Source organism: Alexandromys fortis, unplaced genomic scaffold (assembly GCF_014885135.2).
Source record: "Alexandromys fortis isolate MF-2015 unplaced genomic scaffold, M_Fortis_MF-2015_v1.1 scaffold_83, whole genome shotgun sequence".
Lineage (NCBI taxonomy): Eukaryota > Metazoa > Chordata > Mammalia > Rodentia > Cricetidae > Alexandromys > Alexandromys fortis.
The window spans coordinates 6,152,356-6,178,705 of NW_026068001.1; the positions used below are offsets into that span (position 1 = coordinate 6,152,356).

The 26,350-nt window shown below is 37.1% G+C and overlaps 1 protein-coding gene across 11 annotated transcripts in view; it reads left to right on the forward strand.

Moving 5' to 3' along the window:
• Cask (calcium/calmodulin dependent serine protein kinase) overlaps window positions 1-26,350 on the forward strand; it is a 332,717-nt gene that overhangs the window by 288,903 nt on the left and 17,464 nt on the right. For 4 of the 11 annotated variants that reach the window (XM_050160816.1, XM_050160821.1, XM_050160817.1 and 1 more), the window contains exons 15-23: window positions 3,754-3,832; window positions 5,653-5,738; window positions 8,714-8,782; window positions 11,269-11,337; window positions 12,674-12,709; window positions 14,248-14,444; window positions 17,917-18,032; window positions 25,008-25,088; window positions 25,191-25,271. In XM_050160816.1, coding sequence (XP_050016773.1) covers window positions 3,754-3,832; window positions 5,653-5,738; window positions 8,714-8,782; window positions 11,269-11,337; window positions 12,674-12,709; window positions 14,248-14,444; window positions 17,917-18,032; window positions 25,008-25,088; window positions 25,191-25,271 — 814 coding nt within the window. The remainder of the gene's footprint in view (window positions 1-3,753; window positions 3,833-5,652; window positions 5,739-8,713; window positions 8,783-11,268; window positions 11,338-12,673; window positions 12,710-14,247; window positions 14,445-17,916; window positions 18,033-25,007; window positions 25,089-25,190; window positions 25,272-26,350) is intronic. The other 7 variants (XM_050160820.1, XM_050160823.1, XM_050160827.1 and 4 more) reach the window with 3 other exon arrangements.

A 26,350-nucleotide genomic window follows, 5' to 3' on the forward strand; every position in this document is an offset into this window, starting at 1 on the left:
GTTACTCAGTCCAAAACTGAATGCCTACTACTAACCACTTCAAATTCAAGAACACCATCCTATAAAGTGACCTTGTTAAAACATGCACAATTCTGATCTCCATTCCCATCCACGAATATAAATCTAAAGAGTACTTAAGAGTCAGCATTGTTTAACAGCTTCCTGTGTGATTGTTTAGGATCAACCAGGTCTATCTCAAAAGCATGTTTATGGAAGTTTGTCTTTTGATAGGGACTATTTGAAAAACAAAATGTAAATTGGCTTTAAATATAACCATGAAACTAAACTTGGGCTTCCGGTCCTCTCATCTGAAACAGATGAAATTAGGACAAATATTAAATTAACCGAGAATGGTTTTTGAGACATTGGACATCAAACAGCAAAGTACAGAGATCTCTGAGAGAGCAGATGCAAAGCCAATGACACCTGTAACTGTCTCACCTTCCTGCCATCAGAGTTTCTAGGCCACTGCAGGGGGAGGGAGTTCAGAAGCAAAGCAGGCAGAGTCCCTGAATTGAGGGAGCAGAGCTAAGAATCCTAGGGAGACCAACAAAGGTGTCTTCCAAAAATGGGCCAAATATAAACATCTGTAGACACACCAAAGTTAAAAGACTATAACTTTTTCCCATATCTTTTAAGTCTCATTAAAAATACTTTGCATAGGGATGCACAACAGATTACAAGGGTAACACAAAAGTCAAGTATAAAGAAATGGCTATGTACTTTCAGAAAGTTCTCATAAATGAAGTAGTGTAGTATCACTTAAAGACAAATAGGTAGGTTAAATACATATGCTATAGTAAAGCCAAATACAGCCACCGAAGCAGCAACATGAAGGGTTACAGCTAATTTGGATTGGGGGGAGACTGAAGAGATAGCTCAGTGGGTAAGAGTTTGCTGAGTTGGGATCCCCAGCATTCATGTAAAAAGTCAGATGTGCTTGTAATTGCAGCACTGGAGATGAAGGACAGAGGAGAATCACTAGGACTTGTTAACTGTCAGCAGAGCCAAAATAATGCAAGATACAACATAATGAGAATAATCCACAAGAACACAGAAAAAGAGGTTAAAAGGAAACATTAGAAGAAGTGGAACATAAAAAGAAGATATATTTATACCAAACTATGTAGCACAAGTAATAAAAACCCAGAGACAGATATTGGGATTCAACCTGAAGATCAGAGAAGCAAATCAGCCAAGCCACTAAAGAGCTCTTACCTGTATGAAATCTTCAGACTAAAAAGAGAGCAAGTTCCTGTCTCATCCTACCTTATATTTATCTCTAGTGCTGGGATTAAAGGTGTGTGCCACCACTGCCTGGCCTTTATGGCTGACTAGTGTGGCTGTTTTGTGGTCTGATCTTCAGGCAAGCTTTATTTATTAAAACACAAATGAAATATTACTATAAAACTATGTTAACAATCATACTAAATCTTAATGGTCTAAATTATCCTATTAAAAAGCAAAAGGTTCACAGGCCTTTAATACCAGCACTCTGGAGGCAGAGGCAAGTGGATCTCTGTGAGTTCAAGACCATCCTGGTCTACAGAGCTAGTTCCAGGACAAGCAGGGATACACAGAGAAACTCTGTCTGGAAACCACCCTTGCAAGAAAAAAGATGAGGTTGTCTGTCAAATTGGTTAAAAAAAAAAGTATTCATCACATTTTGCCTGCAAGAAATGTACTTTATACAACAAGAATTGTTTCAAAATAAGTATAGAAAAGCTATACCACTATAACATTATTATGATGAAGGCTGAAGTTGCTATATTAATATCAGAGTTTATTCTAGGACCACAATGAAGGTAACTTGAAAATGAATAACAGAGAAGCCAGGTATATTGTTACACACCTGTAATTCCAGTGTTCAAGAGGCAGAGTCAGGTGGATTGTGGATTTGAAACCAGCCTGAGCTACACAGCAAGAATGTCTCAAAAATAAATAAAAAGAATAATAATGAAAAGAAAATTTAAAAGACAGTATCTCAAATACTTGGAAAACTAAGTAACACAATTTGAAGTAACTCATAGATAAAGGAAAAAATCAGAAGGTAATAGCATTTTGCAATTAATGAAAATTAACTACACTGTTTCAAATTTTGTGTGATACAACTGAAATAGTACTTAATAAGGAGATATATGTAACACTAATATTTAATATTTCTAATATTTAAATATATATTAAAGAACAAAAATATCTCAAATTACCAGCCTTTTCTCAGACCTCCACCTTTAAAAAAAAGACAAACAAGAATAAATTAAAGCCAAAATTAGTAGATGTAAGAATAATCAATAGAAATAAATGGGAATGATGATATATTGCAGTGGTAAAGTGCTGGCTTAGTATCTGAGACCCTATATTCAATCCTCGGTACTGAAAAAAAAAAGTAGAAATCAGTGGAATAGAAAACAGAAACTCAACAAAATCAATCAAACAGAAGATCAGATTGTTCATGAAAATAATAATATATGTTCATTTCAACAGAGTATATACAAAAATATTAACACAAAAAAACTATCCTGCTGTCTGTAGAAAGATGATATACAAATACATGAAATGTCCCAAATCCTTTTTTAAAAAAATGTTATGAGTAAGTGGAGATTAAGTCTGAGATGCTGCTTCCTTTGAAACTGCCAGAACTGGAAAAGGTGCAGTGGAGAGAAGTTATTGTGTGGAAACAATGCAATACCGTTTTACAAAGACAAAGATTAAGTTATTTGATAATATAACAAATGGTAGAATCTCAAAATAATTATGATAAGTTAAAGAAAGCAGCCAAAATGAATGTGGCTCAATTTCTAGATAATACAAACTTACCTATAGCGGGAAAGGCCCATCAGTGGTTGGTTGGGCATGAGTGTAGAGCATAGAGCAATGAGAGTAGATTACTAACAAATAAGAGGAAATCTTTGGGGATATACACAATTACCATCTGGTTGTAGTGAAAGATTCACACATGCTTATATATGTTAAACTTAGAAAATTTTAAAGTTTGAAATATTTTAAGTGGGTTATAAAATAAAATAGTTTCTTGTAGAATATAAAGGATATACTAATAGAATATACCCTTGGCAGGAGTAAAAAAAAAATTTTTAAATAGTTGGGAACATAAAAACAAAGGGATGTGAGAAATAAACATAATGAAAAGATTAAAAAGCACTATATAAAATGCATGCATGCCTTTCTAGCAATAAAAACACCAGCAAGTAGCATTTCTGTCACAGAACAATTTTGTGTGTAAAGTAGTAGAGGATCTTCATCTTCTCTATTTTCTCTAATGATCTCATAACTCTTCTAATTATAATTACCTACAGTAAAACCACAAATAGGAAATAGTGCTTTCTGAACCAGACTAGCCCCTCTGAATGTGGGTGATGGTTGTGTGGCTTGGTCTGTTGGGGGGACTGGCAGTGGGACCAGGTCTTATCCCAGGTGCAGAAACTGCCTTTTGGAGCCCATTCCCAATGGTGAGATACCTTGCTCAACCTTGATACAGAGGGAAGGACTTGGTCCTGCCTCAACTTGGTATGCCAGACTTTGTTGACTCCCCAAGGAAGGCCTTACCCCTTCTGAGAAATGGATGGGGCATAGGAAGCGGGGAGATGGGGGGTGAGAAAAGGTGAGGAAGGGGGAACTGGAGTTGGTATGTACAATGAAAAATATTTTTTTAATTAGAAAAATATGAAAGGAAATAAAGTAGTGCTATCATTTAATTGTACCCTTACCAACTTTTTCTTTTTTTTTTTCTTACAGGGAATCACTTTGAAAATGAACGAGCTAAATCATTGTATCGTTGCGAGAATCATGCATGGGGGTATGATTCACAGGCAAGGTGCGTTCCATTTGTAATTTTCTTAACTTTCCTTAACTCTTCCTGCACAGACTGAAGGAAATCATGGGGGGGGGTCTTCTTGTTTTATGATTCAAATGAAGGAACTGTTTGTCTTTGTGCTTCAGTCATTCTAGACCACATTCCTGAGTTCCATCCCCACCACCGCAAATGAAATAAAGTAAAATAAAAACTCCAAGTATTGTTTTATCTGTATCCCACAAATTTTTATATGCAGTCATTTGTTGTAATTCATTTGTCATTTTTCTTACATTTCTATTATAAGTTTTCATTGGTCCATAAGTGATTTAGAAGTGTTTTTATTTATCATATTTGAAGAGATTTTCTAGACATCTTTCTGTAATTTACAACTGACTTAATTGTGTTGTGGTCAGAGAGTGTGGTCTGTATTACATCATTTCTCAGAGGTTTGTTAAGACTTCCCTAGTGGCATAGCACTTTAATCATTTTTGGGAAACTGTTTATGAACAACCTTTATTTTTTTTACTGTTGCATACAGAGTTCCCTATATAATAATTGACTTGGTATTGTTAATGTTTTTGTTTAAATCTTTTATGTGTTGATTAATTTTTGTATGTTTGACTTACTAATATTTAAATATCCATTTATAGTAGTAGAGTATTCTAATGTCTACTTATAAACCTTTCTTTGGACATATATATTTGACTATATGGATTAGGTATATTGACCTCAAATTCACTATGTAGCCAAGGGTAACTTTAAACTTGTAATCCTCCTGCCTCTACCTCTTGAGTGTTGGGATTAAGGTTGGGCACTACTGTGACCAGTTTTGATCACTGTTTTTGATAGAGTAGCTCATTAATGTTTGTTGTGATGATTCTACTATCTTGCTCTCCTTGTTCATTTGGGGGGGATTTTTTGTTTGTTTCATTGCCCCCTATTTACTAGTTTTAAATTTCAGCACCCTATTTCTGCTATATTAATGGGTACCTTGAAATTTTAAGCTTTCTACATATTCAAATTAAACAATACCTTTATTGTGTTTTATTTCTGTGTGCATGCTCACATGTGTACTCCTGCACACATACAAACATTCACACATACACATGCCACAGTGTGCATGTAGATGTCAGAGGACAATTTGCAGGAGCCAGTTCTCCTTCCACTACATAGGATCCAGGTATTGAACTCAGATTGTCAGACTTGGTGGCAAGAGTCTTTTATTGAAGGCCCATATTTCCTTTTATTTATCTTATTCTTCCTGTATCTGTATAGTAACACTTTCACCAGTTCAAAAAAACATTCAGCTGATCAAACATTTCCTCTTCTTCATGTTCTCTGCTCTTTCTGAATTTAAGTTACTCCTGTATTCCATAGCTTTTTTTTAAATATGTTCTTTATTTCTTGTTTCCTGTTTTCCTTATGTCTTTGTTTCTATGACCTATATTTTATGTAATCTTTTGTTTCACCTTAAAGATCACTGAACTGCTCCTCAGCCATGTCTGAATTCTCATTTAGTTTACCCATTTATTAGCTTATATCATCATTTATGTTTTTGTTTTAGAAGTACTAGTCATTTGTGTTATTTTGAGTTCTGTCTGCTCATACCTAATAGTCTCTTAGTGGGTTGTCAACAAATTTCTGTGGCCATCCATTAAAACTGTGCTTTCTGAAAGTAGATGTGTCTGTTTAGATGGTTTTACTATGTAAAAGTTAAATAATTCTGCAGCCAAATATGACTCTGTCTCTGAAACATTGACTTTAGATATGGAACTTATTTTTTTATTACATTGATACCTTTGGCTTTTGTTTAAATAAAATATAATTGTGTGATATTTTAGGTACACTTCATGTTGGTGATGAAATTCGAGAAATCAATGGCATCAGTGTTGCTAACCAAACAGTGGAACAACTACAAAAAATGCTTGTAAGTAATGAGAACTTCCCCTTTTTTAAGATTAGGTTTTAGTTCATTAGCTTAGATGCTGCCTTTTTATTACATTTACTGAATGTGTTTGTGTGTGAGTGTGCTTGCACACATGTCTCTACACATGTGGGGTTCAGAGGACAGCTTGAAGGAACTGGTTCTCTGCTTCCTCCATGTGTGCCCCAGAGATCAAACTCGGGTCATCAAGCTCTGTGGCAAGTGCCTTTACGTGCCAAGCCATCTTTTTTACTTATTATGTTTTTAATTAAAATATAATTACATTTCCCTCCTTCGCTTTCTTTCCTCCATCCCCTTTTGTAGACCATTCCCTCAATCCCTCTCACTCATGGCCTCTTTCCCTTTGCTATTATACATGTGTAAATGTTTCTGTATATAAAATACAACTTGCTGATTGCATTAAATGTTAATTGTATGTACATGCTTTCAGAGCTAACCACTTAGAATTGAATGACCAAGTGGGAGGCTTGTCCCTGGGAATGAATAATTCTCCCCCTCAACAGTCTTAAATTACCTGTAGTTCTTTGTCTAGGCTAGCAGCACCATGTGTTGTTATAACTTCAGTGCAATGGCTGTGCCTTAATCTGCTGCTATTTCAGCCAGCAATTGTGACTCCACAGTTACCTACCTGCTTCTCTGGCTGCAACCTGGCTGGAATTCTGTTTCCATAGGCAAGGGCTCTGTTGCTGCCACTAAAGGTAGCTTTAACTAAACCTCTCTCATTCTGCTTATAAATAAAACTTGAGATTCAAAGGCTGGGGTAAAAGTAGAGAGAGGTAGAGTAGCAACTAGCTAACCTTCTGTCCTTGTGGGCCTCTCCCAAAGAGAGCATCCTTCTGCTCCATCAAACAAATAAAGCTCTATGGCACTCCAAATCCCTCCCCACTGCTTCTGGTGTGTCTCTGTATATCTTCCAGGTGCCCTCTGATACTCTCTGATTCCTTTCTGTCATCTAGTTGCTAACTCAGCCTCCTCACCCAAGCTTAATTTTATTTCCCCCTTCCATGATAGCATGTCTATCAATGTTCTCATTGTTTCAGTCTTGTTACTGAGCCAAGTTGACAGCTCCGCTAACTTATTTTGTTTAAAAAAAAATACCTATGGGATAAAACCGGACTCTCTGATCATGGCGAACAATGAGGACTAATGAGAAGCCAAGGTCAATGGCAAGGGGTTTTGATACTACTTCATGTTCCGGCTTGGTGGGAGCCTAGCCAGTTTGGATGTTCACCTTCCTAGACATGGACGGAGGGGGGAGGACCTTGGACTTTCCACAGGGCAGGGAACCATGACTGCTCTTCGGATTGGAGGGGGAGGGGGAGAAGAGTGGGGGGAGGGGAGGGAAATGGGAGGCTGGGAGGAGGCGGAAACTTTTTTTCTTATTCTCAATAAAAAAAATAAAATAAAATCAATAAAAAAACCAGCAAGGAGGGTATATAAGAGATAGGGTAGGTCAATAAGGACATGTTAGAAAAAAAATGTAATGACAATTATAGTTATGTAATTCTGTAATACTGCAATTATGTAATGAAATTTATTATTTTGTTCCTAACACAAGTTTAATAAAAAAGACAAAATCTTTTCCTTTTGGCAAAAAAAAAATACCTAATATAGGGAAGGGAGAGATGGCTCTGTGGGTAAAAGCACTTGTGGGAGTACCTGAGCTTGGATGCCACACTCATGTAAAAAGCAGGGCGTGGTCTCACCTGCCTATAACCCCAGTATAGTATCTGGTGGAGACATGAGGGTAGCTGGGGCTTGCTAGCCACCAGCCCAGCTCCAGGTTCAGTGAGAGGTCCTGTCTCAAAGAAACGAGGCAGAGAGTAATGGAGCAGACCACTCCACATGTTCTTCTGGCCCCCATAAGCATATGCACACGGGTGCTGATACTTTCATACCCACATGCATATACACCGAGCACACACAGGAACCATATTCTCACTCATGCTTAACACATACACTAAATAAATAGATATTTAAAAACAAACAAAATGCTTCTTGTGCCATCATGCATGTGAAGTTAAACTTGTGCAATGTTCATTAAAAACTGACAACCAGGGAAACGTTTTAATTGCAGTGGAGTTTCAAACCATTTTTCCTGCCTTTAGCAGTGTGGGCTTTTACACTGTTCATCCTTCATCTGTTTCTTGCCAACCAGATATTTATTAAAAAAAAAAAAAAACTTCCCAATGTGTACTCATGTGAACTAGTTTCTCACTGACCTCAAAAGACTCCTGACATAAGCAATATCAGAAACCTCTTTCCTGTTTAGCTGAGTCATGGCCAGCTGTAGTGTATCTCTGCACAGCACAAAGGAGGGGAAAGTCACTATAGGCCAGGTCATTATTGACTATACTCAAAAAATCTCTGTACTGAAATTAGACCTTCAATAAAAAGCATTGACATCCGTTGACAGACCCCCATCTGTGTCTCTGTTGTAGCAAACAGAGGGAAACGTTTGTTTTCTGCCTTGGGTACCTCTTTCTGCTTCCCATGTAATGAATGCCTACTAGGCATCCAAGGCTTGCTGTCGTAAAAAAGTTTGCCAAAATTCATAAAGTATAAAAGCAATTTTATGGTGGTAGCATCAGAAAGTAGCATATTAAATAGAATTTTTATGTAAATAGTCTCTTGTTCAGTTCAGTGTATAGTCGTCATTCCTGTAAGCTGTGTCATTTCGACTCTTGCTTATTCATATCTACAAAAAGATAACCATCAGAGATCTCTATGACCACTTACTGCTAGGTATGAGACAGTCAGCCTTGGCTTCACTGGACCTTTCCCAGAAACTTCTACCAGTGACCTGAGTGGTTTTTGCCTTGTAGTGAGGTTTTATTTTAGGGCTGTGTGCTGTCAAGTGGTGTGTACTAACTGCACCCACAGGTTTTGAATGGTTTCTTGTGTTTTTGTGTGCAACATGTGTTTGCATGAGAACTCTCCTCTTTTCTTCCTCGCAGAGGGAAATGCGGGGGAGTATTACCTTCAAGATTGTACCAAGCTACCGCACTCAGTCTTCATCCTGTGAGGTAATAACTGGAACAAGCCTCCCCCCTATCCTGAGTTCTTAACTAACTGTCTGCTGATGGCTGAATGTTTTTGCTTTCTGGAAAATTGTTTCTGCCTGTGCTGTTAGATCACTGCACACCAATTTTACAACGAAGATAACGGAACAGAGGAGGTCCCAACCACCTCCTCGGCCCCACTTCCATGCAGATATCTTCAGCCTTTCTGCAGCCAAATCTAAGCCAAATATAGAAAAACTCCAATAACAGAAAAAAAAATGAAATCCCCGAGGCAAAAAAAAATATAGTAGTATTTTCAGGAAGTCCATTCATAAGTAGTTCTTCTTTCCAAGAATCTGAGACGAGATCAAGTCCTGTTGAGACATTGCTGTTTGAATGACTGCAGGCCTTAAGATGAGCATTACGACCCTGGGGAATTGGTAACTGACTTCACTACAGGGATGTAGGCTTTTGCAACCTTTCAGAAAAGTCTGCATATGTGAAATGTTAAGCTACTCCTAAACAAATACCTTTTGTAGAATAACAGCCCCAAAGTTTCTTAAAACATATTTATCCTCTTGCAAATAGAACTCTTTCAACTTACATTTTTTTCAGTTTTATGTTGTTCCTTATAGTAAAAAAAAAATCTATTCTTTCTATATTTTGAGACACAAATTATCATAACATTTTTGGTTGTAGCTTATTCAGCACAAGTATTACTTATTGGAGCTTATTTTAAAAATTTTCCTGTGGATCTTCCAAGTATGTTATTCTAAAGTACAAGAGCTGGGGATATAGCTCAGTGATAAAATGCTTGCCTGGCATGTGTGAGGCCCTAGGTTCAAATCCTACCACTGCAAATAAATAGATATAATGTGTACATTTTATAAAGGTAATTTTTAAGGGCCAGTAGCTTACTTACTAGATTTGTGTTTAAGAAAATTTGAAATAGAAATTATACTTTTTTCAAGTCTCTAATGATGCTACAGATATCACAAGAAAACAATTAGAGTGTTCATATTTTTCATCTAAGCTTATTCAACATATGTATAAGATCTGTGCTTTTGTCAAATATATTTTTAGTGAGGCAGTGACAAAGTGTCTATTTTGTTGAGACTTGAGCTCCTCTTGGTGGCTTCCTATGGAATGTCAATTAATAATACATTTCAAAGCTTTGCAGAACTTCTCCAGTTTCAAGATTTGGAGCATTGAATTTTGTTAGAGTATGAACCTTTCAGAGAAAGAGAATAGCATGCATACATTTTTCTATAGAGAATTTAAATACTCTAAAACCATAGGTGTTCCTCACACCATTTTTCATGTGTTAAAGAAATTGAATAAATAGATTGGATTGGGGGATGCTAACCAGAGATATTGTTAGTTATTAGTACAAGTTTCTCTCTCTTTTTAAATAGTTGAACTAGTTAGAGGGAAACACAGGTATTATACATATAAATTCTATACCTTTGAATATTAGAAAAAAGCAATGATTCCCTTCTTCATATTCTTTATATGTTCACCTCCAACATATAAACACACTGGTTTGTTTTTTTTTACATGCCTGGCTATAGCAAGGCTTCTCAAATGAAGGCTCATACTTCCACCATACCCTACCCAACTGACTTAAATCCCAAAGACTGACAGATAGAGATCAAGCTACTCCATAATGTTTTAGAATGTTCTCTGAGGGATCTCATTCTATTTCAGAGTAGCCAATTCCAGAAGTTTTCTTTCAATATTCTAGAAAAAATACCTATCTTTTGAACGGAAGTTCATAAAAAAAACTCTAAATTTAAATATTTAAAGCACTTATTTTCTTCTCCTCTTAGCTCTTTTCATTAAAGTTGACTTGGAATGGAACCTGTGAAGGATTCTGAGTGGGTTGAACAGCAGAGCAGTCTGGGAATCTGGCTCTAGGGAGATGCTGTGACTCGTGAGAGTTTGTCCAGAAGCAGAAGATTGCTGCTTGGAGTTACTATTGTACTAAGTCTGCTAAAATGACACAACAGAAGAGAGTTGCCCTCTGCTGCAGCTTTCTCTTTTATCCCCATTGGTAATTTTTATTCTAGAAATGTCTTGACAATGGGATACTAAAAACCATTGACTACTTCTCAAAGCCATTCTTTAACCTATTCTTTAATATAAAACTAGGCAGTCGAGATCTTTAGCACAGTAGTATTATAATATTTAGCATCATTAGATATTTGATAGGGTCTTAATATCACTCTCCTGGGGTCCCAATAAAAAAATAAAGATTGTAGAATTTGGGATATAGGAGGAAAATAATCATTAATGAATGATAATGCCATCCTCACTAATAATATGGGAATCTTCAAACTACAAAAAAGTTCTTTCATACTTCTGCAAAATCATGCAAGTAAGTCAGTATGGCACCTTTTATAGCACTAACCTCAAAGGAAATGGTTGTCAGACTGTGGTTGTAACTGTTGATGTAAATATCTGTTTCTGTGCTGGTGTTCTGTGTTAATGAACCTTGTGTCTTATTTCAGAGAGATTCCCCCTCCACTTCCAGACAGTCCCCTGCTAATGGTCATAGCAGCACTAACAATTCTGTTTCGGTAAGAACTCTAGCTCCACACAGCCAAGTGTGACAATTCTGTTGGTGCTCACCTGCCATGAGTGTTTAGTTACATGTGTTCAGTGGAAAGATTGTCTTCTGCAGACGCACAAGGCTACTGCAGCAGCAGTGCACTTCACTCCGGAGAACCCTTCCTCAACATTTCTTTCTCCTTAAAAATCAGTTACATCTGAAGAAACGTAGTTCTAGACTGCTAGAGCTGTTCTAAAATTCACTCTCTGCATCCCCTCCAGTATGTATGACTGTTCAGAGGATATAAGTAGAACTGGGTTGAAATTTCTTTTAGAATTTTTTAATTTAAAAAAATTGACAAAGAAAGGTAAGGGATTTTGCAGAATAAGGATTGGGTATTCTGAGCGATATCAGCAACATGTTTTAGTTTCCGCTATCTAAGTTTATGAATTGGTGTGCCCTCTTGTTATTGTGGTACGTGCACATATTTTTGTGAGTTATAAGCCTTGCCTGGATATGAAAAGCAAAAAGAACTGGCTTCAAACTGCACTTCAGCCACGCTGGTATCACATCTTTAACACAAAGTACATATTTGACTTGAACTTGGAAAGTTGCTGTTTTTAAGAACTCTCCATTTTGGCTTCTATAAAGAATCGTTTAGTCAAACAGAAGCATTTCCATGTGCAGGTTTGCCACTTTTTGGGATAGCCAAATCCTAAGTTGCAATTAGGAGTGCTCTACGAATGCAGCACTGTTACCTTTTGTCCTGATTTCTAATTTGCCCTTTAAAAATATATCAACTTTTTTATCAAATAAAATCATAAATCATTCAAAGATTATCTCAAATGGAATGATATCCCAAGTATCTAAGTAAGATAAATTATGCGAGAAAATTATTCATAACTGTGTTTCCAAATGTGAATCTAGGCGCCCAAAGAATTCCTTTTTACCGTTCACATGTAGCCCGTTTATGATGGGAAAAGGCCATAGAGCCATTACACTTGTCCAAATCCGAGCGGTTGCAGTGATAGTTGAAAAAGACAACCGTTCTCTTGCTCAGGGGTTTTTGTAATAGGCTGTTTGAACCGCAGTGGCTTTTGTGTTGAAGATGCTGAGTTGTTTCTTAAGAACACATTATCTCTCTGCTTCAACTTACCTGCTTTCTTCAGCTTGCTGCTAAATGGCCTGGGTTTGATTTTTTTTTAATAACTCAACACTTCTAAGAAATGTGATAATGTATATGATCTCTTTACAACTTAAAACTAGTTCACTTTTAATCATATTGTAACAGAAACACACAAATTTCTTTGTGCTCTTGACAAGTAAATGAAAATTCTTTCTCCTGGGTTGGCTTTATTCTACAGGACTTGCCGTCAACCACCCAACCAAAAGGACGACAGGTGAATAGATACCTCTATAAAGACTTCTCTACACTGAGCTAATAGTCACTCCCTTATTAACCCTTTCCATCCCATAATGTCTGCATTTTGGACCATAACATTTGAGCATTGAAAGCTTGTACCATTTCATTTTAACACATTATACATGACTAATTCTCTATAAAGATTTTTTTACTCACACCTCTGTAGCTGTGATGGTTATTGTAATTTCAACCTGATCATTTTCACTGACAGTAAATAGTTTAGCCTTAGAGAGTCCTACCTGCCTCTGGTGCATAAAGAGTTCATAGAATTCTAAATATAACCGAAAGCCATGCCCTAGCAAACATTTCAAGGGACTTTTCTGAAATTGAAAACTAAATTAAAATTAAATTTGTATTTGCCTGTCTATGTCTAAAAGGTGCATATGATGGAAACCAGCATCAGTACCCTGGCCTTCATCCTGATATTCCTGAGCTAGTTTACAATTGCTAAGTGCTGTGTAGCATCACCGGATACCTTTCAAATAGCCAGCACTTTTAAAGTGTGGATTTTAGGTACAAATGCAGAGATTTGTTCATTTTAAGAGCTAGATTACTACAATATTAATAGCACACAATGGCTCCAAAGCCTTCAGGTTGGTTTTACAGTGACTTAAATGTGAATATTCAAACTTAATATCAAGGGATGGAATCGTGGGACTTTTTTTCTTTAAATGTAATGCTAAAAATAAATCTGATTTTAAGTTAATAATTTTATAAATTGCAATTGGTAGAATATGCCCACAGTTTACTCTCAGAACTACATAACTGAGGCAACATTGGATATAATACCTTATTTTAAAACTCTGGAATTCTAGTCATTCATAAAACGCTGCTGTGTTATAACTCCTGTCTGCTATTATGTCTCTTAAATTCATACACCATAAAGCTTAGAGCCTTGAATCATGCATGCTTTGATGCTATGTACTGATTTCAAGGGTTACACTGGCAAGGCAAGGGTTCAGATTCATCTTTATTTTCCCAGAATTGTAAAGCACAAATACAAAGCCAAAATTCCTCTAAAGAAATAAAGCTATATTTTTAACTTTTTAATATGCTTGAGTTACATATAGCTTTGTCTGCCACTTGTCATGAAAGTATCCAACAGCAAGATACCAGCCCAGGGTTCTTGCTACTTTAAGATAAAAACCTACTCTTGAGTGCTAAAGGCTTAAAGGCTGCCTCATGGACGTAACAACTTATCCATACCATCGTTATAGCCATAGCAAGCTTTAAAATTGGCGAGCATACTGCTCCATATACCTATACTATTACTAAAAGCAGAATTTATTCAACAAGTATTTTAAGTGTTCCTTCTAGATAGAAACAGCAAAGTTGAAGCTGTAATCATTAGACATGGCACCCTGTTTCTGTGTCCTATCTCCATACATTCTTTCAGTTTCACTATCTGATGTCCTGTTTGTGTTGTAAATGTTGATGTGTGGTTATTAGATTAGTTGGTCACTGTTTTCCTTCACATCACTGTGGCCTCCTTTCTTACAAACTCCTGTTTTATAGATCTATGTAAGAGCACAATTTGAATATGATCCAGCCAAGGATGACCTCATCCCCTGCAAAGAAGCTGGCATCCGATTCCGAGTTGGTGACATCATTCAGATTATTAGTAAGGATGATCACAACTGGTGGCAGGGTAAACTGGAAAACTCCAAAAATGGAACTGCAGGTCTCATTCCTTCTCCTGAACTTCAGGAATGGTATGTTTTTGTTGTTTTATGATGAAACAATGTCCTCCCTTCCAGTTATCAATTTCATATTTTATATTATAAAACTTCCTTGATAAATCTTTTGCATTGATAACTATACAAAACGCAATTGTCTGAGATTAGAGATCAAATCCAAAAAAATTAGTTGTCCAAAAATTCTCAATCTTCACCTTATAGTCAGATACTTGTTCCGGTTAGATCTGCACATGTATAAAGAAAGGAGGGTCTGGAGACAAGCTGAGTGACTAGCCTCAACTCCTACAAACTGTTCTCATCTTCTTAGAATGGCATTTTCTTCCAGATATACCTTCCTCTTGTTCCTCTGTATTCTTTCATGACCATCCTTCAATACCAAGGGGGGAAATCTTCAAATACCATGACTCAGTGTCACTCAGGGTATATAATGATGCAACCTGTTACGCTGTTGGGAAAATTGTTCTTTGCCTTACCAGTCTTTAAGAATGATTTTTCCAGGTTTCAAGAATGGTTTCTTTAGCTCAGAAGTAGATGCTTGCCTGGCATGCCCTGGGTTCCATCCACAGAACAAGAGACAGGGGTAAAGATTACCTATTCTGTTAGAAGGCTTACATTGTGAAACAGGTTGAAGTCAGACAGGCATTTTAGACCCTATTGCTGAGAGGAGAGAGAATGTATATCATCTGTTAAGTATTTGGCCAATATCCACCAGAAATCTAGTACGAAAAAAGATGATCTAATGTCTTGGTTTTGTTTTGTGTAACAAAATGTAACCTGCCAAGAACTAAAATTCTACCACCCCCTAACCTGTAATCCCCCCCAAAAAAAATTATTTGAACTTTCTTAAAAGTCAAAAATACCAAGCCCATAAATATTTCTGATTTTTCACCAGTCCTTCTTTTGAGAGTTATTTAAGAGTTTTAAAACGTTGGGTTTTTGGTTGGTTAATCTCTTTGTCTTGATTGTCTCTTTCAACTATCTCATGTTTTCCAAAAATATTCTTAAATTTAGAAAGTTGGAGTGGATGAGGATTTCAGGCACCATCATTTACACATGGAGAAATATGGACCCAAACAGAGAAGCAGCAGCCTGCCATCTGGCATTGTCTTTTAAGTCTGATCTGCAGACAGTTTAGCATAAGTAGGAAGAAAGCAATTTCTAAGTCTTTTTACTGTGGCTGCTGTGAATGATACAGTTCACAAAATGTCTTCTAGAGAGCTGTCATCTATACGAGCATTTATTCAGAACAGTCATGTGTGGGCTGGGGATATAGTAGTCAAGTGGTGAGGCCCTGGGATTGAGTGTCAGCATCGAGTAAACCAGGTGTGGTGGTGCAGACCTTTAATCCAGCACTTGGGAGGCTTAGATGGGATGATCGGAAGCTCAGGGTCATCTTTACTTACATAGAGAGTTTGAGGCCATCCTGGGACACGGGAGACTGTATTGGAAACAAATTTTAAGGGAAGCAAAACAATAATTATGCAGATTCCAGGCTTCCTCCTACTTAGAGTAGCTATATAAATCACAAGCTGTTAGTCCTCTGCAGGAATCTGGAGAAGCCACAGTGGAAAAAGATGGTTCACTTCTTGGCTCTGCTGAGGTATAGGCTCTTCAGATCAGTCTTCCTGCTGCAAAGAAAAAATGCTGCAGAAAATGGAGGAGTTTGTTTTGTTTTATTTTAATGAGCTTGAAAGCACTGAATAGCTCAAAAGTATACTGGGGAACTCAACATCCAGTTCTATGAGACCCTTCCACCAGAGCCATAAGCAAAATCTGAGAGCACCAAGTACCCTATCTTACCAAGAAGGCATTTGCTATTATGCCAGAGAACCAAGAATAAGATATAAGCTGAACAAAGACAATCTGTCAGGAACTGTTCCTCACGGTGTAAAAAAACAATTCAGTCAGTCAAGTGTTGTAGTATTCATCTGAATCCCCATATATTGTGAGCTAAAGAGAAAAATTTCCAGGAGTTCAAGGCTAACCTAGTCTACATAGTGAGGTCCAGGCTAGCCTGGACTACAGAGACCTTCTTTCAAAATGGTAAAAACAATTAGACTGTCCTGAACCTACAGGATAAATAGCTGGTTTTAATGTATTAAACAAGGCTGAAGATGCAACTCGGTGGTAGAATATTTGCCTACCATTATCAAGGCCTTAGGGGGAGTTATGAACCAGGAATGGTAGCCCATTCCTGTAATCCCAGAATTTGGGAAGTGGGAGGCAAGAGGATCAATTCAAAGCCAGCCTCATTTTCATAATGACTTTGAGGCCAGCCTGGACTACATGAAACCTTGTTTTTAAGAATAAGAAAACGTGTCAGGCATGGTGGTGCACATTTTCAATCCCAGCACTTGGAAGTGCAGGCAAGAGCATCAAAAGTTCAAAGTTATACTTGGCTACATAAAGACTCTGAAGCCACCCTGAGATACAAAAGAACCTGTCTCAAACAAAATAAGAAATTTTACTAAGGCATTAAAGAAGACAGACAGACAGACAGACATTGCAGTAATGGACTATAAGACTCAATATTGTAAAGATGTCTATTCCTCCTACATTAATTGTACCAATGCAATCTCAGTCAAAATTACAAGTTTTGAAATTGACAAACTAACTTTAAAGTTTACATGGAGATGTTAGAGAAATGACTCCATGAGTAGTTCATGCAGTCATGAATCCCAGAGTTCAGATTATTATTATTGTAATAATAATTCAGAGGTGTTCAGATAGACCAACTAAAGAGAAGAAAATCCTAAAGCACTCCCATGCCAAAATAGGTACTTGCTATGTAACAAATAGCATTGCACAGCACTGAGGAATGGTCTTACTTTGTTCAGTATATCCTGCTAGGACAGTTGGGTATCCATAAAGGAGACAAAAGAAACTGGAATCCCACTTCATATGATAAGCAAAGAACATTTCTTTTTTTAATGTTTATTTATTTATTATGTATACAATATTCTGTCTGTGTATATGTCTGCAGGCCAGAAGCAAAGAACATTTCTAATAAAATATGAAAGACAAAACTATAAACTTAAGAATTTCTATGCAATGTATGATTCATTATGTCAGGAAGATTATCTGAGCTGATACCTGGAAAAGGTTTAGAAACATGCCTAACACTAAGTACTAAGCACTCAAAATAGGCTAATGAGTAACAAATTCAAGCCTGCCTTGACTCATAATCCCGTGATAATCATTCTGAATCTTATAATCACACGTTGAAACTTCTGACCCTTATTATCAGATAAGGTGGACTCAAGGAACACAAAGCAATTTTAACATAAGCCTGTGGCTTTAAACCATTTCTAGAAAGCAGTCCTGGAAGCTAAGAACAGCCTTACGTCGGTGATGTCAAGGACTTCCAGAGGATATTCTTACTGTTATGTAGCTTTCAAATGACTTTTTCTCTTTTCTCGGGCATAAAACTATGTATTAACTTTGTTGGATTCTATTTTCTTTCTTTCTTCCCTTGTTTGTGTACTAGGCGAGTAGCTTGCATTGCCATGGAGAAGACCAAACAAGAGCAGCAGGCCAGCTGTACTTGGTTTGGCAAGAAAAAGAAGCAGTACAAAGATAAATATTTGGCAAAGCACAATGCAGGTAGGAAAAGCATGTCTGTTTCTGAGGCTAGGTCAAACAAATCCAAGACCTAAGCAAATACAGCATTTACATTTGGTCTTCAGAATTCTCTTTCCAGAACATTGTATTTTATGAGACCTTGACCAACTTGCAGATGCCTTAAGAACCTCTGCCTTCTACCAGTTATTTTGCAGAGCTCTACTTTCTAGGACAAAGGCACTGTTCGGAGGTAGTATCCTCTATGATGAAAGGAACAACATTGAGAAACAGGTGTTTGGGGTGTGTTGAGTCCCTAGGGTTCTCTCTTCTCTGGCTGAATTTGGCCTTGAGAGGATGACCCTCCCTCCTAGTTCCTCTTGACCCTTGGATATGGACCCATGACAGATATTTAGGACAAAGGTGCACAAAAGAGCTGTGCTACAGAGGATTCTGTAGCTGGTTTGAAAGTGCAGGGCTGACATGGATACTAACTTGAGATGGTCACTTTCTATGACTATTCGTCTACCCTCATTATACTTTGAAGTTCTTAAAAAAACAAAAACACAAAGGACATTATCTAGGCCCTCATTATATATGCATTCCCTTCCCTTTGTATGGAAGCTGTGGTTCAACTGAATCACAGGGTTTACTGTTGTGTTAAAAACCAAAATGCCTACCAAGAAAGTGTTATCTGATATTGCACTTGAATTCCCAGAAGACTCACAGGGTGTCATTTAAGCTGAAAGAAAATATGGGAAAGTATATTTAATTTAAATGACTTTTCAATGTGACTCTTTTAATAATGGACTTTTCCTGAGAAATTAGAAGTTGGCAATAGATTAGTTCCCAAGGTTTCAGAAATAACTCAGAAATATCAAACATGTGGCCAAAAATGTCAAATGAGTCGAGTCGTTCATACACAATTCAGTGTGCTTCTGAGAAATCTGGAATGCAGGTTTCTTTGTGTGGTGTTCTAGCATGTATTAACATTCACTAGGAAAAGTTATTTATGACTTCTGAATTCTTATTTCTCCATGAGAAATTAAATGTAAGTATTTGTGAAATGCTGCATATTCAGAATGAATGTGATTATCCACATAGGTTAAGTTGAATGGCTCAATTAAATGAGGGCTTGTTCCCTTCCACCAGTTCCACTGTGCACACTTATTCCCAATTAAAAGTATCATTTTTCTCATGTACTACCACAGTGCAGTAGCCTCACAATGGCTTTTGTGTTGGTTTTATAAAAGGAAGAAATATTTAAAGCAGAGTTTCTCATCAGACTTTTCCTGACATCAGCATTTATTGCTGTCTCCTTAGTTGCCTTCTCCTCTCTGCTTCCACCAGTCTAACACAATTGAGCGAGCTCACAAGGAGATTAGTTAAATCTAAATCACATGAGTTAAATACAAAAAAAATTAATCAGCTGGGGTAGAAGCTCAGTAGTAAAGTACTTGCCTAGCATGTGAAAGGCCCTGGGTTCCATCCCCAACATTGAAAATGAAAGAAGACATTATCTAAGCTCACCTTGCCATTTCTATAGTGTTAAATGATGCATAAATACTGACAACACTCAATTTAAACGTAGAAAAGCAAAGAAATAGCTGGGTAAATCTGCTAATATGTCATTGGTTTTATACTCTACTAATTGGAAGGCATGTAGGTTTCAGTATTCAGTTTGCCAATATTCTATAAGGATAATTAAGTGAATTGATCAGAAAACTCGATTTCTCCAAGTGTTGACAAAGACTTAGTCAAATCATCTGTCGAAGAATTTTGCTAGAGAATCAGCATCAACTCTGACAGCTAGTGGTTCCCATTTTCTGTGGTTCACCTTTTCTGCTCTTGGAGCACCAGGGCATCGCTGTGCTTCTTCCATCATGGCCATTTGGATTCCCAGCAGGCAATGTCCACTCTTCCTGCAAATGTGACTATCGGCCAAATAGGCAGCCTGAGACAGAATCATTAGTCCACCCAGAGGAAGTGTATGACTTGGTCACTTAGCTTACTGATGCCCTCAAACCAGGCAGTCAGGTTAGCCAATCAGGTGGTTCTTAATTCTAAACCTCAGTGGGTCTAATGTTCCTTCATCACTCAGCCTGAAACAGGTACCCTTGTGGTAGATCTGAGTGATCTTGCAGTGTTCCATGTCTCAGGCTGTAGCTCTCTGAAAACACTGCCTGTCCAGGTTGAAAGTATTTATCCTTGATTTAGACAACGGGGTACTGTTGTTTTCTTCTGCATCCTTTGGCCTGACATCCCCTATCCCAAATCATGTGCCAAAGTTCTCATAAATTCAAACTGTAGAAAAATAATCTTAGCTGCACAGGGGACAGAGGACCACCACTCTTTTTGCTGCCCTTAGTATTTTCTTAACCACTGACGTCTGCTAGGCATCTGAGCAGTTCTTGTCACTCTTGAGGGGTTATCCCTCCAGTCCATGTACATCTGCCTGACTCGGAAGAAAGGCCCTTGTATAGCCACTGAAGTTTCTTTCTAAACCTTTGAGTTTCTGCTTCTCTGTGAGTCTCTAGTCAGAATACTGCTATCAGGGTCCTGCCCCTGCAGAGTCATGAGTTCTCCTTAATTTCTCTCTTAGGAGAAGGTGACCACACTTTTACCCTGGCCTGTCTGCAATCTACTAAACCTACCATTCCTTTGTGTCGTCATCTCTTCAGGATTCCTCAACTTTATCAATGAACGCTTCCATCTTGTTTAGTCTAACGCCCAGAAGCCTTTGCTTATCACTACAGGAGCTGAAGCTGTCAGATAACTGTCTGCTTTGGCTAGGATGACGTTGCCTCATAGACTATTATATTGCCCATGTAAAGAATTGCTGTAAAATACCATTTGGCCTCCATCTAGGTAAAGCAGATGCTGTGAAAACGAGAAAATAGTGTATTCTTTCATACCAACAACTAGCCAGATGCTCACAAATCAAACTACTTTTCTCAACTTCTTTCAGAAACCAACCATAAATACAGCACACTCTGTTCTTTCTATGTTGTGCAGTAATTCAAAATAAGGTGCTGGGTTTTGTTACCTGTTCAAAGACTTTGAAAATTCATCATACATTGACGGCAAGCTCTAAATTTTAACATCAAAGTTGGAAATTACTTGTATCTTCAAGTAGAATAAAGGATAAAGACTGTCCACAGCACCAAGAATGGCAATAATAGCATCAAAATCTATTATTTCTGTCACCAGGAAAACCCACACATCTAGTTAAAACAGAATTATGCTTAAACTGTGCAGTCTACATAATACAGTGGTATAAATTTCATTCGTACACAATATTTAAATAATATTATGATACCATATTTGAAAATCAGGTTATATAATATAAAACTTTGTATTTTAGACATCCCTTGTCAAAATAGTGACTGCAGCACCACTAAGTCACTTCCTTTTTTAGGGTCTGTGGGTTACTAATATCCCTCTTGGATGAACGTTTTATTCCCTAATATCCCCCTCAATAACCAAATACCCCTGTTCCTTTTTGCCTGGCTTGCTTCATTCAACCACATTATCTGTCTGGCCACTACAAACATACAATATCTTCTCTGGACCAGTGGTACTAGTTGGAATTCATTCTTAACTGGAGTTGAGTTTGGTGGGGTTGTTTGTTGTTTTTGTTTGTTTGTTTGTTTTTCAGTATTTGAAGCTACTTGTAGCCTTTCAGAGACAATGTTAACAGCTTGCTTTTTTTTTTTTTCAAATAGTTGCTTAAATACTTAAGCGCCTGAAATGTTAACTAGCTTAGCAGGAAATCAAAGAAATATAAACAAAGTATGCCAGGAAATATTTCTAAATTCTTTGGAATGAATTGGATTACAGTATGTGTAGTATTTACATCAAATATGTTTCTGCAAACTCATGAGACCTTTTAGGTACATGCATCTGATGTGAACAGTATTGTCATCCTGCTAGAAGTGTACTCTAGATGCACTGAGCTTCCTTAAGCCCAAGACTTCAAGAAGGCACTTTTAGGGTGTTGGAGAGATGTCTCAGTGGTTAAGAGCACTGACTGCTCTTCCAGAGGACTCTGGTTCAATTTCTGGCACCTACATGGCACACCTGTCTGTAACTCCAAGATCTGACACTCACACAGACATACTTGTAGGCAGAACACCAATGTACATTAAAAATAAAGTTACTCTTAGTTCAAGTTAGTGATTTAAGCTTTTTAACAAATGAAAGTCTGTATTTTTTTTATTGTAAGACATCAAAACAGTGGTATTTAATGTCCTGAAAGTACTGTTTATGTGGATACATATGAAATTAGAGGATTTCTGGAATAGCATTCATTCATAGTTGTGTTTAAATTATGCTTAATACTATAAACGAGTAATTAGCCTTTTAAAACTATCCTGAAGAAAAGTGGCCTATAACCTCATTGATACTGGTATTTTTTTTTTCATAATAAAACTAGGACTGAAGATGTAGCTTGGTGATAGGGCACTTTATTAGCATGTGCAAGGCAAGGCTCTGAGTTTGATCCCCAGAATCATAAAGTACAATAATAAGCTAATCAGCACACATAGCTAGAAATTGCCGATGGGACAGAAGTGCACAAAGTGAAAAAAGTGAAAGGCCCCTACATTTATTCTCATCATTTCCACATGAAATTTCTGTATACATGCTAGCATATAAAAATCCACTGGCTTTTATATAAGGGTATGATTGAATTGGTATTAAAATGAGTTTGTTTCTTAATGTGGTTTATTTACCTTGTGTTTAAAATATTGCATGATAAAGTTTATTTGTGCCTATTATACTTTTATTTTACTAATATATGAAAAGTCATATTTCAATGACCCCTGTACATTTTTCACGCTGTCTCACTCCCAATGGCCTCTGTGCATGTAAGTAACCTGTTGAATGACTATGCCTCTGTGTTCTTGATGCTTTCATTTTATTAAGTCCTTTTTCTTTAATCAGCAAGCAGTTTAAACCCTTTCAAAGTTCAGTCTTTAAGTGTTCTTCTAATATTCCTTGTATATCTTGTTTTCAAATATCCTGTTTTGCTTTGTTTTGCAACCCTATGACTATGTTGCAATTTTATTTAGACCAGAGTAACCTCTTCATACTACCATTCATGGCTAAGATTCTAATGTTTAACCTATCTGTTCATTTGTTTGTGGTATGTTGATTGTTAATCCCTAACTTGTGTACTTTTAGAAAATGACAAAGACATAAATAAAACCAAGACTCAACTTAGGTCTCTATAGAGGGAGAGGGATGTGTCTTCATCACCTTGTTCTTTCATGAAACACTTGATGATTTGTATAGCTTAAAACACATCAATTTGCCGATGCACTTCTTCCCATGAGCACACTTTTCCTTGATGGAAATATTCAAGGCAGTGGACACAGAAAGCAGTGCCATAAGCACTCCTGCTTTTCTTTCTGCAATTCTCTTTATTCCATTCCCACTGTAGAACAGCAAACTAGCTCTACCAAAGGGAGTCTCATGCTCATTTTAATTTTGTAGCCATGCCATTCTGCAAACATTTCTCCAATATAAGCAATTGCTAGAGAATATGGTCTAAAGATTTTTTTATTCAACTTTTATAGAATCAAGTTATCAAAAGAAAACCAATGCACAAAGACCCATTAATATACACTAGCTTTTATTTTAATATATTGTATTCCTTTCTCTATATATTTTGAGAATTATGTTTTTCATTTATTTGCTTGTGGTCTATTGAGCTCTGTGGTATCTTATTTTGCATCATAAGGTTCTTTGCTACTGTGCAGATCACAAATGTTAAGGGCTGAGCTGATTCTCAAAATCATTTGGCCATATTGTTTCAGGGAGCAGACGCTCTCTGCATGATTCAGCCATGGGATCCAACTCACTGAATAATTCACCTCTCTGAGATTCTGGGAGAACTCAATCTTTTAAGAGGAAACTTCACTGTGTACTTGATAACAGTTGGGTATGACCATGGGTGGGCAGTTGACAGGAAACACAGATGTCTGATTTTAGCCTTTTCTGAGAATTTTCAAATGTGTCTGAGAATCAGATCCTTTCGATAGCCATGACCATTCACTATGATAACTTCCCCGTATTGCTTGACATTAGTCTTGTCATAGTGTTGTTGAGAAGCACGTTTCTGAAACATTTTTAAAGTATTTCTCGGTCTATAATAATTCAAGAACTGCCCTTTCTCAAAGGTTTCTAAGCTCAGCCTCGCCATGATTATTTCCATCCTGCGCACCCTGATTTCTTACAGATTTCTTCCCATATAATTAATGGCTGACATAGTTTCCGGGCCAGGAATGCATGTTTCCCTGCTTAAAACCCATGCCTTCCCAAGACCTGAGTTACAGCAAATTTGTAAAATGTTCATCTAAAAGTTTATTAAAATTCTTTCATACCGGGTGGTGCTGGCACACGCTTTTAATCCCAGCACTTAGGACGCAGAGGCAGGCGGATCTCTGTGAGTTCAAGGCCAGAACCTGGCTTTGACATATTGTAACATGCCACCTTCATCAATTCTTAAGAAGTAATAAAGGCAATAGCATTAAATAAAAACTGGGTGACCATGCATTTCTCACCCATCTCTGGATGTGCTACAGCTGGCCCTCACTCGCTAATTTCACCTGCACACATGCTCTCTACTTGTGTTGGTTGCTGCCCAAAGACTTTTTCTTTTGAATATTGCTACTTGCTTAGAATTGTGAAAATATGAACAGCATGTGGTTCTGAGTGAATTCAAATGATTTGTTGGAATACTGCATGAAAAAATGTGATGTATCCTTTAGAATCGGACTTTCATGCATGTACACATCATTTCTTTGGTTGTTCCTGGTTCTCAAGTACATTTTCATGGGCTTAAAAATGAAACTTTCTCCCATAATGGCATTATGGATTAAATCACATGTAAGCTACATATCATAAGCAGAATTCATGCTGTTACTATAACTTAGTTTTTTCCAATAAAATTATAAATTACCTGCATGCGATATCCATCCTGTAAACTTACCTTTCTTCTAAATCTTTGCATTTTAGTGTTTGATCAATTAGATCTTGTCACATACGAAGAAGTAGTCAAACTGCCTGCGTTCAAAAGGAAAACACTAGTCTTATTAGGTAAGTTTAGCTGTATCAGTGGCTTGCTTATTCTCACCTCCAAATAATTCTACAAACGTTTACTAGTTGTTAATTTTACCATTCTTTTCAAAAATTACCTAGGTGCACATGGTGTTGGGAGAAGACACATAAAAAACACCCTCATCACAAAGCACCCGGACCGGTTTGCTTACCCTATTCCACGTAAGCAATGCATCAATCTGAATTCTTTTTATCCTATCATGTTCTTGTCCTTGTAATATGCATATTTTTCTAATTATGTAAATAATAATTGTGTACTATAGGAAAATTGTTAAATCCAAAACAAGAGCAATGAAGAATATATGATAATTTCAAAATCATTTTCCAAATAAGAAGTACCACAAATATTTGTTGTAAACTCCTTCTAGACTTCTCTTAATGTAAACATATGCACAGTGGCGAGTTACAGCATTAGTCTTATCCATGTTGTTTATAACCTAACTTTTCCAACAATTTGTCATAAATATTATCTAGATGAATGATTCTTTTAAAAAAATAAGCCTTAATTGTTTTATAATTTTCTCTGATACAACCATGTTTCCACCAATCATTACCTACATTATTGACTTTATCACTTTAAAACCCAGGCAATGAACTCTCTTTTGTTTAGTATAAGGAATTCAAATTTGTGATATTTCTCCATCACCCTTACTTGTCTGTTTCATATTGTCAGCCTCTTGCCCTCTTTCATTCCCTCAAACTGTGAAATGAAGCAATCTTGACAGTTGTACAAAAAGTTCAAGAGTAGGTATAGGAAACAGATGGGGCTAAGTCCTAGCTCTTAACCTCCTGGCAGTCAGGAAACAAGCCAGCATGGGCTACAGATTTGAGTTCAGCCACAGTGACATACAAAGAACCAGGCTAGCCAGGGCTACAAAGTAAAACCTTGTCTCAAAACGTTAAAAACAAGAAACATCTCTGAAGCACTATTTGGTCTGTAAACCAGTTCACCACTTCCTTGCCTCACCTTTTGGTTTAGTCCTTCTATGATAATCCTAGCCACACCTCTTTCAGCCCGTTGTGTTTTCAGTATGGTGTGCCTTTTGCTGTCTTCCAACAAACATTCTCATTTGGGAAGTGGTATAGGAGACGTTTCCGTATGCGAACTGTCCAGGAGGGTAGTCCTTTGTGGCTCCCCAGCCATTGAAATGTGAAATAAGAAACTGAACTGTTTCATTCGTTTAAATGGAAATAGCCACACGTAGTTATTCATCCTCTCCTTCTTTCTTCCTTCTGCACTG